Source organism: Thamnophis elegans, chromosome 11 (assembly GCF_009769535.1).
Source record: "Thamnophis elegans isolate rThaEle1 chromosome 11, rThaEle1.pri, whole genome shotgun sequence".
Lineage (NCBI taxonomy): Eukaryota > Metazoa > Chordata > Lepidosauria > Squamata > Colubridae > Thamnophis > Thamnophis elegans.
Window position 1 is genome coordinate 8,968,478 of NC_045551.1, and position 12,088 is coordinate 8,980,565.

General features: G+C 39.9%; 1 protein-coding gene across 1 annotated transcript in view; it reads left to right on the forward strand.

Annotated features, from left to right (window-relative positions):
• Positions 1 to 11,638, forward strand: part of LOC116514602 (protein transport protein Sec16B) — an 86,053-nt gene extending 74,415 nt beyond the window's left edge. The window contains exons 21-26 of the mRNA XM_032226214.1: positions 265 to 402; positions 3,146 to 3,256; positions 7,250 to 7,367; positions 8,218 to 8,282; positions 9,379 to 9,465; positions 10,640 to 11,638. Coding sequence (XP_032082105.1) covers positions 265 to 402; positions 3,146 to 3,256; positions 7,250 to 7,367; positions 8,218 to 8,282; positions 9,379 to 9,465; positions 10,640 to 10,708 — 588 coding nt within the window. The 3' untranslated portion in view covers positions 10,709 to 11,638. The remainder of the gene's footprint in view (positions 1 to 264; positions 403 to 3,145; positions 3,257 to 7,249; positions 7,368 to 8,217; positions 8,283 to 9,378; positions 9,466 to 10,639) is intronic.
• Positions 11,639 to 12,088: the final 450 nt, after the last annotated feature.

Below are 12,088 nucleotides of genomic sequence, written 5' to 3' on the forward strand. Positions count from 1 at the left end.
AGAACTTTGGTAACTAGCTTGGCAGGCTGGATTGCTGCCAAGGTTTGTCTGAGTTGCTGCCAAGATCCTTATCTGTTTGTTATGCTTGGCTTTCAACCACCGAGGTTTTGGTTTCTTGATATTAAAGTACATTCCAGTTAAGCTTGTCTCGGCATTCGTTACTGGACGGAGGAGGGGGTCAGAACACAAAACTATCATTTAATTGTCTCTATGGATATGCTCTGTTTGGGTTACCTTGTGCTGATGTTTTCTCTTTGATGCCAGGCCATTTTCAATGCACGGACTCGGACGGTCTCCGAGAGTTCCACAATAACCCTTTCAGAAGATCCACCAGAAGCCTCCCAGGATGAAACCTCATTGGAGAAGAAACTAGTGGAGAAAACAGAGCAAGAGGTAGTGAAGGTGAGGCAATCTTGTTGAAATTTCAGCTGTTATTATCTGAAATTATATGAAATGCAGTTGTGAATGCTAGGATTGTATTCTATTCTATCTTGAACATGGTGGGATCATTGTAGGTAATTTGACCCATGATGAAATTCATATCCACACCTAACTGCATTGTGGCAGCCAATTCATATTAACTACGAAATAAGGTGTATTATATATTTCATTTATTACATTCCAGTGAGTATTATGCCGGCTTCAAGGAGCCGAGGTGGCGCAGTGGTTAAATGCAGCACTGCAGGCTACTTCAGCTGACTGCAGTTCTGCAGTTCGGCTGTTCAAATCTCACCGGCTCAGGGTTGACTCAGCCTCCCATCCTTCCGAGGTGGGTAAAATGAGGACCCGGATTGTTGTTGGGGGCAATATGCTGACTCTGTAAACCACTTAGAGTGGGCTGAAAGCCCTATGAAGCGGTATATAAGTCTAACTGCTATTGCTATTGCTATTCAATTCTGAAAAAAAAATCAGTTTAGGTCTACAAAAGAGGCCATCATTGATTTACTTATTTACTTTAAATGTATCTATTTGCTTTAATGTGTGTGTGTGTGTTTATACATTTTTTAAAAATTATATGAGGGAAGAAGCCTGTTCAAGATACAGAAACTGAATGGATTTGGTCTACTTGAAATAGATGTTCATGAATGATTTTAAAAGCCAAAATCAGTATATTAAATTGTACCTGACACCTGCTGGTGACCAATGTCCCAGTGTTTAGTCTGAACAATGACTCTCATTCTCTAATAGATAAGTTAGAGCAGTTGTAGTCTTTGAGTAGTCTTGAAGTCTAGACTGCTTTGCAGAAATTTAACTGGGACATGACAAGGGCATGGGTCAGGGTCTCCAGGCCTCCTCCAGGAAGAGCTTCCAAGTGATGCACCAGCCGGTGCTAAGCAAAGGCTCTTTAATTATAATCTCCCATTAGCTATCCAACAATAGCCATGAGTTTAAGTGATTCACAAATCACAGACCTGTCATTTCAAAGGGAGGACAATCTCTTCCAGAATTATCACTGGTGCAGAGAGAGGCATCGTATGGTGGTTCTCAACCTGCACTCCATGGATCCCTGGGGGACACCACAGTTGGCCCTGCAAAGAAGAAATGTTATTATTTAAACCTTGAGTTCAGTCTTGGTGGCCTGTGGCCATAGTCCGTGGCCTCCAATATTTGAGAGGTTGCCACAAAGAGGAGGGAGTGAACTTATTTTTCAAAGCACCAGAGGGCAGGACAAGAAACAATGGCGGGAAACCAATCAAGGAGAGAAGCAACCTTAAATTAAAGGAGAAACGTCCTACTTAACCAGCGGAACAGCTTGCCTTCAGAAGTTGTGGATACTTCATCACTGGAAGTTTTAAAAAAGAAATTGGACAGCCATTTGTCTGAAACAGCATAGGGTCTCCTGCTTTAGCAGGAGTAGAAAACCTTCAAGGTTCTTTCCAGCTCTATTCTGATTGATTGAAAAGGTATTTAAAGCAAGTCTGTGGTGAAGAGAAGATTGAGAACCACTGCCATATGTTTTGGACAAACTGCAACTCAACTTCCTTGGGCTTCAACTTTAGCCTATTTCTTCCCAATCCATACAGCCTTCAGGCGCTGGTCAGGGCCCCCATGATATATCCTGATATCACCAGGGTAGAGATGCCTATATGGGCATAATCAAAAAAATAGCAATACCTGATCCCAAACTGATAGCGGTTTTCTCCCAGCAATTTACATAAATATTAAACAGGAAAGAGAGATACTTCCCTATTGTAGCAGGTAAGGGGTAGATCTCTCTTTCCCACTATTGCCATTCAAAACCATCCACTCGTGAAATCATAGAACCAGTGTGAAACATTTCCTCCACTTATATATGATTTCAAAATAAGAGTTAGATGAAATAAGAACAGCTTGAGTCAGACTAAGGAAATGTAATGGATCTTCCATGTTCAGAGTCAACATGCCATTCAAGATTAGGTATGAGGACAAACAAGAGGGAAATTAGTTTGTTTCTAGGCCAGTGGTGGGTTTCAATTTTTTTTAGAACCTCTTCTGTAGGTGTGGCCTGCTTTGTGGGAGTGGCTTGCTGGCCATGTGACTGGGTGGGCGTGGCCAACTTGTAAAATGTGGTGAAACTCACTTAACAACGCTCTTGCTTAGCAACCATAATGTTGGCTCAGAAACTCTGGAATTTGTAGCACGCAAGTCTTAAAGCTGTCAAGTTACAAGACCCTTGCATCCCTAACCCTTTAGGAAAAAAAACCCCATGGGTGTTCAAACTTGACAGCTTTAAGACTTGTGGACTTCAACTCCCAGAATTCCTCCTCTTGCTCTTCAACTTGATGATGTGCAGACGGGCGGGGGGAGGGAGCTGAAACCGATTATAAACGGCACTGTAGATTTGTGGAACCTCTTCCATAGAAGAGGTTAGAACTGGTAGGAACCCACCCCTGTTCTAGGCCTACATGTGAGCTTCTCAGAAACATTTAATTGGGTTCTTTTGGAAACATAATGCTGGACCAGAAGAAGAATTAGAGGAATGAAAAACCACTGCAGATGAAGAAGATGAGGTTGGGGGGAGGCTCATAATCTCAACAGTAAAATGTGAGATCCCAGTTCCTCCTGATCCTTCATGGCATGCTTGTGGCTAGATCAGAGACTCAATGTCTTCTATGTCTAGAGGAAGAAAAGCATGTTGTCCACTCAAGATTTTGTATCCCTCCAGACTTCCGGTTTTGGCTGGTTCCGTTGGTTCCGTTCCAAGGCAAATAAAGATGAAGAACCATCTGAAAAAAATCCAGTTGCTTCTTTGGACTCAACTACTCCAGTTTCTCAGGTAACAAAGAGTCTTTTTTTTTTTTTTAGAAAAAGAGTTTTTTTGGGGGGGTGGTGGTGGTGGTGATAGTGGTGGTTTCAGCAACGTGTCTAGTTTTTCTCAGCAGCAGCAGCAGAATCTAGCAGAACAGCAGGAGTTATCATGAATGGTCTTTTAACTGATAGAAATTCTGAAAGCATCTAAGGACCCCAGCTTGAAAATATTATCCTAGGCTGTTGTGGCCCAGCAGGAGCCGTTGGAGCTGCCTCCAGACTCTGATAGCGTGGGGCCCTATGAGTCGGCTCTGGAGGATGTGGAAGACCCTGGACAGGGTTCCGACTCCAAGAGAGGCTGGTTGGTCACCAGGAGGCACCTGAGACTTGGACCAGTGGGGAGGAGACAAGGGGGAGTGATCCGGATGTCAGTAGTGGGGAGGAGCCAAGCGAGTTGTTCCTAGATGCCCGGCACCGGAGACCTAATAGGCGTAAAGAACAGTTACGCAGTTACAGGAGATAATTGCACTCAGCTGGTGGTCATTAGGCTCCTCTCCAGACTATAAAAGGAATGCTTGTGTACACACCCATTTTGCAGAAGTCAACGCATTAACTAATGTTGGGGAACTGTGGCGTTAGCTTGGCAGGCTGGATTGCTGCCAAGGCTTATCTGTGCTGGATTGCTGCCAAGACTTATCTGTGCTGGATTGCTGCCAAGGACCTGTCTGTCTGTGAATAAATTCCGTAAAGTATCTTTGGCTCAGAGTGCTTTGGTGTGGGCTGAGGGGTGTGTGTGTCAGAACATAGACCTATCATTTTAGGAAGACTGAATACAAAAAGTGGGATCACTATTGCTTATACAGCCTGTTTGCGTTTTGTAGAAAACCAGTGAGACACTGGAGTTGTTGGGGTCTTTGGGAATCTTGTATTATAGCTGCTGGAGGCTTCTGTGGTGGGGAGAGGGAGACTGAACTACAAGGGAAAAGGCTGGAACTGACAGCTTCATCTGACACACACACAAAAAAAGTTTGATTCCTTGTACGCTTGACGGAATCAAATAGTAAAGCTTTTGTCAGATTGTACCACTTTCAGCCACTGTGAGGATCAAACTTTGGAGGGCCCCTAATGAACCCCAAGTAAAAAAAAGAACAACTGTAAGTAAAAATGAACGCCTCAGTCTGTTTGCCGATAGAACAAACAGCATGACGAAGTGAAAACTTGGCAGGATCCTCTCTGACATATTTCGTTTGTGCAGAAAGGTTTTCACACGGAGGAACACTCTTTCTTCCTTCTTGCACCCTGCAGTTGGCGTGTCTAAATAAGAATCCACAGATGCATTATTCATGCGTTGTCTCTTGTGCTGGCCGCCTTCTCTTCCACTGCCCTCACCTCAGTCTTCGTCTGTTTGTCTTCCCACCTCAATTTCCAACTTTGTACATACTGTACAGTACCTCCATTCCCCACTGTGAGTGTTTTGTTAATATTTATGATGTTGTTAAGGATTTATTGGATTCTTTTCTCTTCCACCCATCCAGGCTTCAGGTTAATTTTTTCTATAGCATTTCTTTTCATTCATTCCTCTTGTTTCTTCAGTACCTAGAGATAAAGAAATACTTGCTTATTTTTATTGATTGCTTTGCGCTTTTATTGTGTGGAGATAATAACATTGTTAATAATGCAGTTATTGATACCAGTAGCAGGCAACACTTGGGCAATCTTGAGTCATCTCCGAAAATGGGTTGAACATGGTTAACGCTTAGATGGAAACCACTAGGAAATTTTGGTGCTATAAGCTAAACTGGGAAGTCAGAAAAGATCTAAAAGAAAACAGTGGCAAATAAGGATTACGTGTATTTAAAATTGTTGATTTACCCTTCTCACAAATGTAACCCTGGATGGCTTACCATAAAAATAGCTAAAGAAAAAAGGAAAGGATATGAAACAAAGTTGTGTGTGTGGAAACACCATCCCCAAGAAAACATGAATTGGGATCTGAAAGAGACACCTATAACAATAGAAAAAGAAAGGAAGGGAAGAAGGAAGGAAAGGAGGGAGGAAGGAAGTAGAGAATGGAGGGACGAAGGAAAGGAAAGGAGTGGAGGGTAGAAGAGAGAGGAAGAGAAGGAGAGAAAGTAGGAGAAGAAGAAGAAGAAGTGTGGTGGAGAGGTAAGGGAAGAAGAATGAGGTAAGGGAAGGTGGGTAGAGGGGAGAGAAAAAGAAGAAGAGGGGGGAGGAAGAGAAAGAAAGAGAAGGAATTGATCCTCAGATTTTCTCAGGCAATACTGTGTTTCTTGGCTTGGAAATTAACTTTCAATTTCTTGGCTAGTTCAGTCACTTCTCACTTTCTGAAGTAAACTGACAGCCAGATGACATATAATTAGCTTTCTTTGGGGGAGAGGAAATTAGAAAATAAAAATAATTAACTCAGTGATGTGTGCTACAACAGTTATAGGTAAAATGGTGTCATTAAGAATAAGATGGAGGGATGGACATGCTTAGGAGAACCTAGGAGTTTTCAAGAAGTACTCCTCCCTCCATTGAGTTTTCCTCCTTCAAATGTTTCAGGTAAGACTGAATAAGTTTAGTAGCTCCACTGAACAGGTTGTCCAGATGTGACTACGGTGTTAATTACAGGCACTCAAGAAAATGTTGAAAAATGATGTTATTTATCAACAAGTTTCAGCCCTGGTGATGTTTGTGGTGTATCCATTCTTTCTTCCCACATTGATCTGGCTTCTTTCTCTTTCAGTTGGTTGGGCTGCTCCCGGGAGATTTGTGTGAATTAATTGTATTCCTAAAGCATTTTGAATAATCATTGTTAATAAAGAGGAACTTTCCAATATAATGAATAGACTGAGCTCACAAAATAGCAGCTGGAAAACGACCTTTGCTTCATTTTGAATTTCCCTTGGCAAAAAAGAAAATTGAAAATGCAACGGAAGTGTATTTGAAACATCTAAATGTCCTATCATAGCTATCTTGGTCCTTTGCTTTATTTCTAAACTCCTTTAGTGCAAGCTCCTTTGTACTACCAAAGGAAGAACACACCTGCCTTAAAGTTGAATCCTTACATAACAACTAATGCTAACCATTGGACAGGTCACGTTCTTCTAGGACTTCTGGGGAGTCACGTGCGCTGTCAAATAGTTGCTTCATATTTCAGGATTTATTTATTTATTTCTAAGATGTATATGGCCAATCCTCTAGTAATGTGCAACTGTGGGTAGTGAACATCAGTATTAACAGTGGTGGGTTTCAAAAATTGTTCGAACCTACTCTGTGGGTATGGCCTCCTTTGTGGGAGTGGCTTGCCGCCCATGTGACTGGATGGGAGTGGCTTGCCGCCCATGTGACCGGATATGAAGATGCCGACGACACTTGTCAGAACCACCTTAATTATCTCACACACAGCACTGGCATGCATAAGAATAGGATGTAAACTTGTTTTTTAGAAGGCATCTTTGGTTTGCGTTAAAACAACTTCAACACACGCAATGTTCTGATTGCACCACAAACGCAGTAGTCATCCTTACCTTTCACAGAGGCACTGAGTTTTATAAATATGAGCATGATAGTGTAGAATAATCATATCCAAGGACCAGTGGTGGGTTTCAAAAAAATTTGGAACCTCTTCTGTAGGTGTGGCCTGCTTTCTGGGTCCACTGGTGGAACCTCTTCTAACTGGTTTGGTAGATTTGACGAACCGGTTCTACCGAATAGGTGCGAACTGGTAGGAACCCACCTCTGAGTATTAAAAAGACAAATAATAAATCAATACAAAAAAGAAAAAAGAAAAAAAACCAGGCGCCCAATCCATAACAACAACTATTGATCTCTTTAGTCTCTGGGCTCCAATCTTAATATCCCAGAGCCTGTGAGAAATGCCAGTTCTCCACTAATTTAAGGAAATATGGTGGCCTGCCTGATCTCAAGGGGAAACATGTTCCTCAAACTTCTCAGGGAGGTTGAAGGTAATAGCCAGCAATTTATTTCATCACTATTGTATATTTTCCTTCTCTAGGAGAAAATCCCTCAGCCCCTTTTGGTTTCACCCACGAATGAGGCAAAATCTACTGCGCAACATTGCCCTCCTCCCCTTTCTCCCACAGAAGGCAATCCTTTTCCCAAGAGATCTCCAGGTAAATATAACCCTGCATGTTTCTGAATGAATTGCTCAACATTTTGTTAGTTTAGTTGTAACTGAGGTGGTGCAGTGGTTAGGGTGCAGGCCACTTTAGCTGACTGTTATCTGCAATTCAGCGGTTCTAACCTCACCGGCTCAAGGTTGACTCAGCCTTCCATCCTTCTGAGGTGGGTGAAATGAGGACCCAGACTGTGGGGGCGATATGCTGACTCTGTAAACCGCTTAGGGCTGAAAGCCCTATGAAGCTGTATATAAGTCTAACTGCTATTGTTATTGCTAACTAAAGATTTTCTGTTTCCTCAGATGGGCCGCGAGATGGGTAGGAAATAAATTTAATAATAATAATAATTCCATGCATAGAAATTTTTGGCATTTCATCCCCTTTTTTGTGCATAACGAAACCCTAAATTTTTGATATACCCCTCAACCTTTGATATCTGGTTCTCGGAGACAGGGAAAACTAAAGGGTTTTACTGCTGAGGGAGGGTGGAAGGATGATGGATCTTCATAATTTCCCAATGTCCCAATGGTCATGTGATTCTGATTTCGGTTTGGGGCAACTGGCCCTCTCAATTCAATATCACATCAACATCATTTGTGACCTTCACTACTGGCTTCTGACAAACAAAGTCATTGGCAAGAAGTTGGCAAGAGGTCACAAATGGTGATCACACGACCACAGGATGCTATGACCATGTGAGATTTGCCTAACAATACAGCTGGGACTGCCACAATCACTGTTGTATGTCTGCGTGGCATTGCACCATATCACCCCGAGGACAACCTGTACTACTTTAAATCATCATCTACTTTTGAAAAAGATATAATATTTGTTATTTCTCCAGAAGCTCAACATTCACAAGGCCATAGCAGCATGGAAGCAACTATCATTTCAGATGCTGGTGATCAGGTGAGATGTGGAAAGCAGTGTAGAATACAAAATGAAACCTTTAGTTTGGGGAAAAAAATGTCATTGGGAAAGTCAGCAATCTAGTCAAACAGACTTTCTGGCAATCCAGGTTGGAAGAAGAACAAGCCAAATGTTGTGGCAACTTCACTTTTGGTGGTATAGTACATTCCAGTGATAGGTTACCAGAACCTTTTCAACGTTTCAGTTTTCCGGTTTCCATAATAATCTTGATTTGGGCTTATTGGATATGAAATTCAGAGATATATGAAACCATGGGTAACTTACTTCTTGCTTTTCTTTTTTTTTCAATCTATTTTTTTATTTTTAAACATAAAAATAAAATAAAAAACAATATTAAAAAAAATGATCTCATCCATTACATACAGCATGTCGTTTGGTTACAAGTGTTTTTGCATCCATATTCTCAATTACATTTACAATCACAGATCTTTCATCTAGTATAACTAAATACCTCACTTTCATGTATATTCAATTACAATTAATATTTTTTTTCAATAAATTCCCTTACATTCTTGATTGTCTATTTAATAACAGTATACCTTTATATAATCACAGATCCCAATATGAAAGAGATTTACCAAGCATTTATATTTGTATATCACTGTTTTCAATTATGTATAATTCCACCAATCAACTATACTTCTTGCTTTTCTTTTTTTTTCAATCTATTTTTTATTTTTAAATATAAAAAAAATAATATTAAAAAATGATCTCATCCATTACATACAGCATGTCGTTTGGTTACAAGTGTTTTTGCATCCATATTCACAATTACATTTACAATCACATCATTTTTCATCTAATATAACTAAATACCTCACTTTCATTGTACAATGTATAGTCAATTACAATTAATATTTTTTTTCCAATAAACCTAATTCCCTTACATTCTTGATTGTCTATTTAATAACAGTATACCTTTATATAATCACAGATCCCAATATGAAAGAGATTTACCAACCATTTATATTTGTATATCACTGTTTTCAATTATGTACAATTCCACCAATCAACTATACTTCTTGCTTTTCTTGATTACTCTTGACAATTCATAATTTACCCCCTGCTATTTCAGACTAGTTCCTTCAGACATCAATTCAACCCTGATAGCATGCCTCTACCCCCCACAGAAGGGACAGTTCCTATGTACAACCCTGCTCAGGTATGTGAGGTTACACATGTAAAGTGGGCAGTTGTTAAGAAAGAGACGTTTCAGGCCAAGTAGCTATATTATAATACGCTATAAACGCTATAAACAGAAACCCAAGAAAGGTATCAATAGAACAATGTGAACCTTTCTAATACGTCTTTAGAATCCTCCTAATAATCCCTCAATAATGGAAAAAGAGGCTCACCTAATCTAGATAGCACAAAATTGGGAAAGACCGATACAATTGAACATTTTGCTGCAGATTAGCCAGGAAGGAAACAATAGCTTTTCTTCGATGCCAGTCTCTTATCCTAGAGCAATGGGTCTCAACCTTCCTAATGCCGCGACCCTTGAATACAGTTCCTCATGTTGTGGTAACCCCCCACCATAAAATTATTTTATGTTTTCAAAAATATGTGTTTTCTGATGGTCTTAGGCAGTGGTGGGATTCAAATAATTTAACAACCGGTTCTCTGCCCTAATGACTATCTGGGTAGGTGGGGCTCGATGGTCATGTGACTGGGTGGGTGTGGCCAACTCAAGGTCATTCAGGTCGAGGGGCGCTTCGCCTTAGCTGTTACAATGTAATAAGGGTTAACCGGAGAGGCAGTTTCTGTAAGCAGGTCAATAAAGATTAGGCTAGAAACAACACCAGAATATTTCCTTCCTGCCTTCCTTACAGGATTAGCCCTGTAAAGTGGGAAAAAAGGAAAGGAGATTTCTTCCAACAATCAATTCTCTGAACTACCTAGAAAGTTACCAACCGGTTCTCCTGAATAGGTGCGAACCGGCTGAATCCCACCACTGGTCTTAGGTGACCCCTGTGAAAGAGTCGTTCGATTCCCAAAGGGATTCCGAACCACAGGTTGAGAACCGCTGTCCTAGAGGTATACTTTCTGTATGTCTGGAGGAATAGGAGGAAGAGAAATGTATGGGAAAACCTGTGTTCCAATTGTTTAAGCAATCCATTATTAAATATAGTTTTGTGTGAGTTCATTGGCAAAAAAAAATATGGTTAGAGTTCTGAAACACAGTGCAATGTTGATACTTTTCATAACTATCATTTTGGAGCTGCAAACGGTGATAAAATATTGACATCTTAAATGTTCTTATTGCGCAGTCAACAATAGATGATTTGAAGGCTATGAAAAATTGCCAATGTTACAAGACAATTCTTTCTTATCAGGCCTCTGGCATTGGGCATCTGCAACAGAATTTTCAGCAATACTACCCACATCATCTGCAATACAAATAATCCAGGATACTTCTGTGACTGTTCCCCTGATCAGAAACCATTTCCTTACCCAAAGATGACAGTTCTATGATGTCTTTGCTACCCTTCCTGCTTACTGGCATTTGAGCTTGTTATCAAAAGGATAACAGCACATGTGTTTATTGTTTAATGTTATATGGCCCCGGTTATGCACAGTATATATGTGACTGTACGAAATGAAAATGGAAAATAAAAAACACATTTACAACAAGAAAAAAAAAAGGATAACAGCACAAATGTGAACTATAAGCCCCTTTCAGTTTTATTTGCTTGGTATTTTTAAAAGACAGTTTTACAGCAAATGGCATAGAGATGGACATAAAATAAAAAGAAAAGGGAACCCCCCCCTTTATTTTCTGTCTTTTGTTCTAAGAAGGGAGCTGTTAATAGTTTACATTGCCACTTAACAGGTATTCATAATCTATTGCTCAACTGGCTTGAAATTGTAGTCCAAACATATCTGGAGGATGCTAACTGGGAAAGAACGACGTCTTTTTTAAATAAATGTACATAGGATATCTTGTATATTTGCTTGAGAATAAATCAGTTGAGATCTGTGTAATTTCAGGGCAAATTAAATTATGCTGTACTGAAGAAGAACATATACTTAAACATAGCTACTTGGGAATAAATCTCATTTTTAAAATTTGTATCTTATTTGTTAAGAAGTTGTATAACATACTTAGGGTTTGGTTCCAGCCCAGTATTGTATGAAAACTTATACACACACTCAAAGTCATTTTATGTAGTGCACAATCTTGAAATATTTTACATATCATCCCAGTAATAAAACCAAAAATTGTAGTCCAATTGATGTTCTTGTTAATAAAAAATGCTGGCAGTTAAATGATCAAAACAAAATGGCTTTCTTTTGAAATACATGTTTTCTGAATAAAGTTATGTTTGTTAGTATACTGTTGTACTCTTCATTTCTTCAGTTTTGAATCATCGAAGATTTTTGTATCAATATAGGAAAACGTTTTCCACTGTTGTAGCCCTCAATTTGTGACCTTGTGAACTAGATCGTAAGTGGCACTTTTGATGATTTGAATTTGAGAACCTTGTCCCAGAGTGTATCTCTTCCCCTGACCCCTTTGGAAATTATCTGATGGATGTCACATTGCTGGGAAGCATAGATAGGCTGTATTGTCTTGAGAAAGCTCTGGTCAGCAGTAATCCTATCTGGAATACTTTTTTCTGGTAGACCTTCTGTTAAGTGCTTGTAAGTTAATCTGTAAAATCGTAATCACATTTCTTCTTCTCACTTTGATTTAGGGACTATGCTGCACTGCTGAATTGTCTTTTAATCCTATATAGCATTGACATTTGCCTGATACAAATTGGTTTGTGGTACCCAGGGAT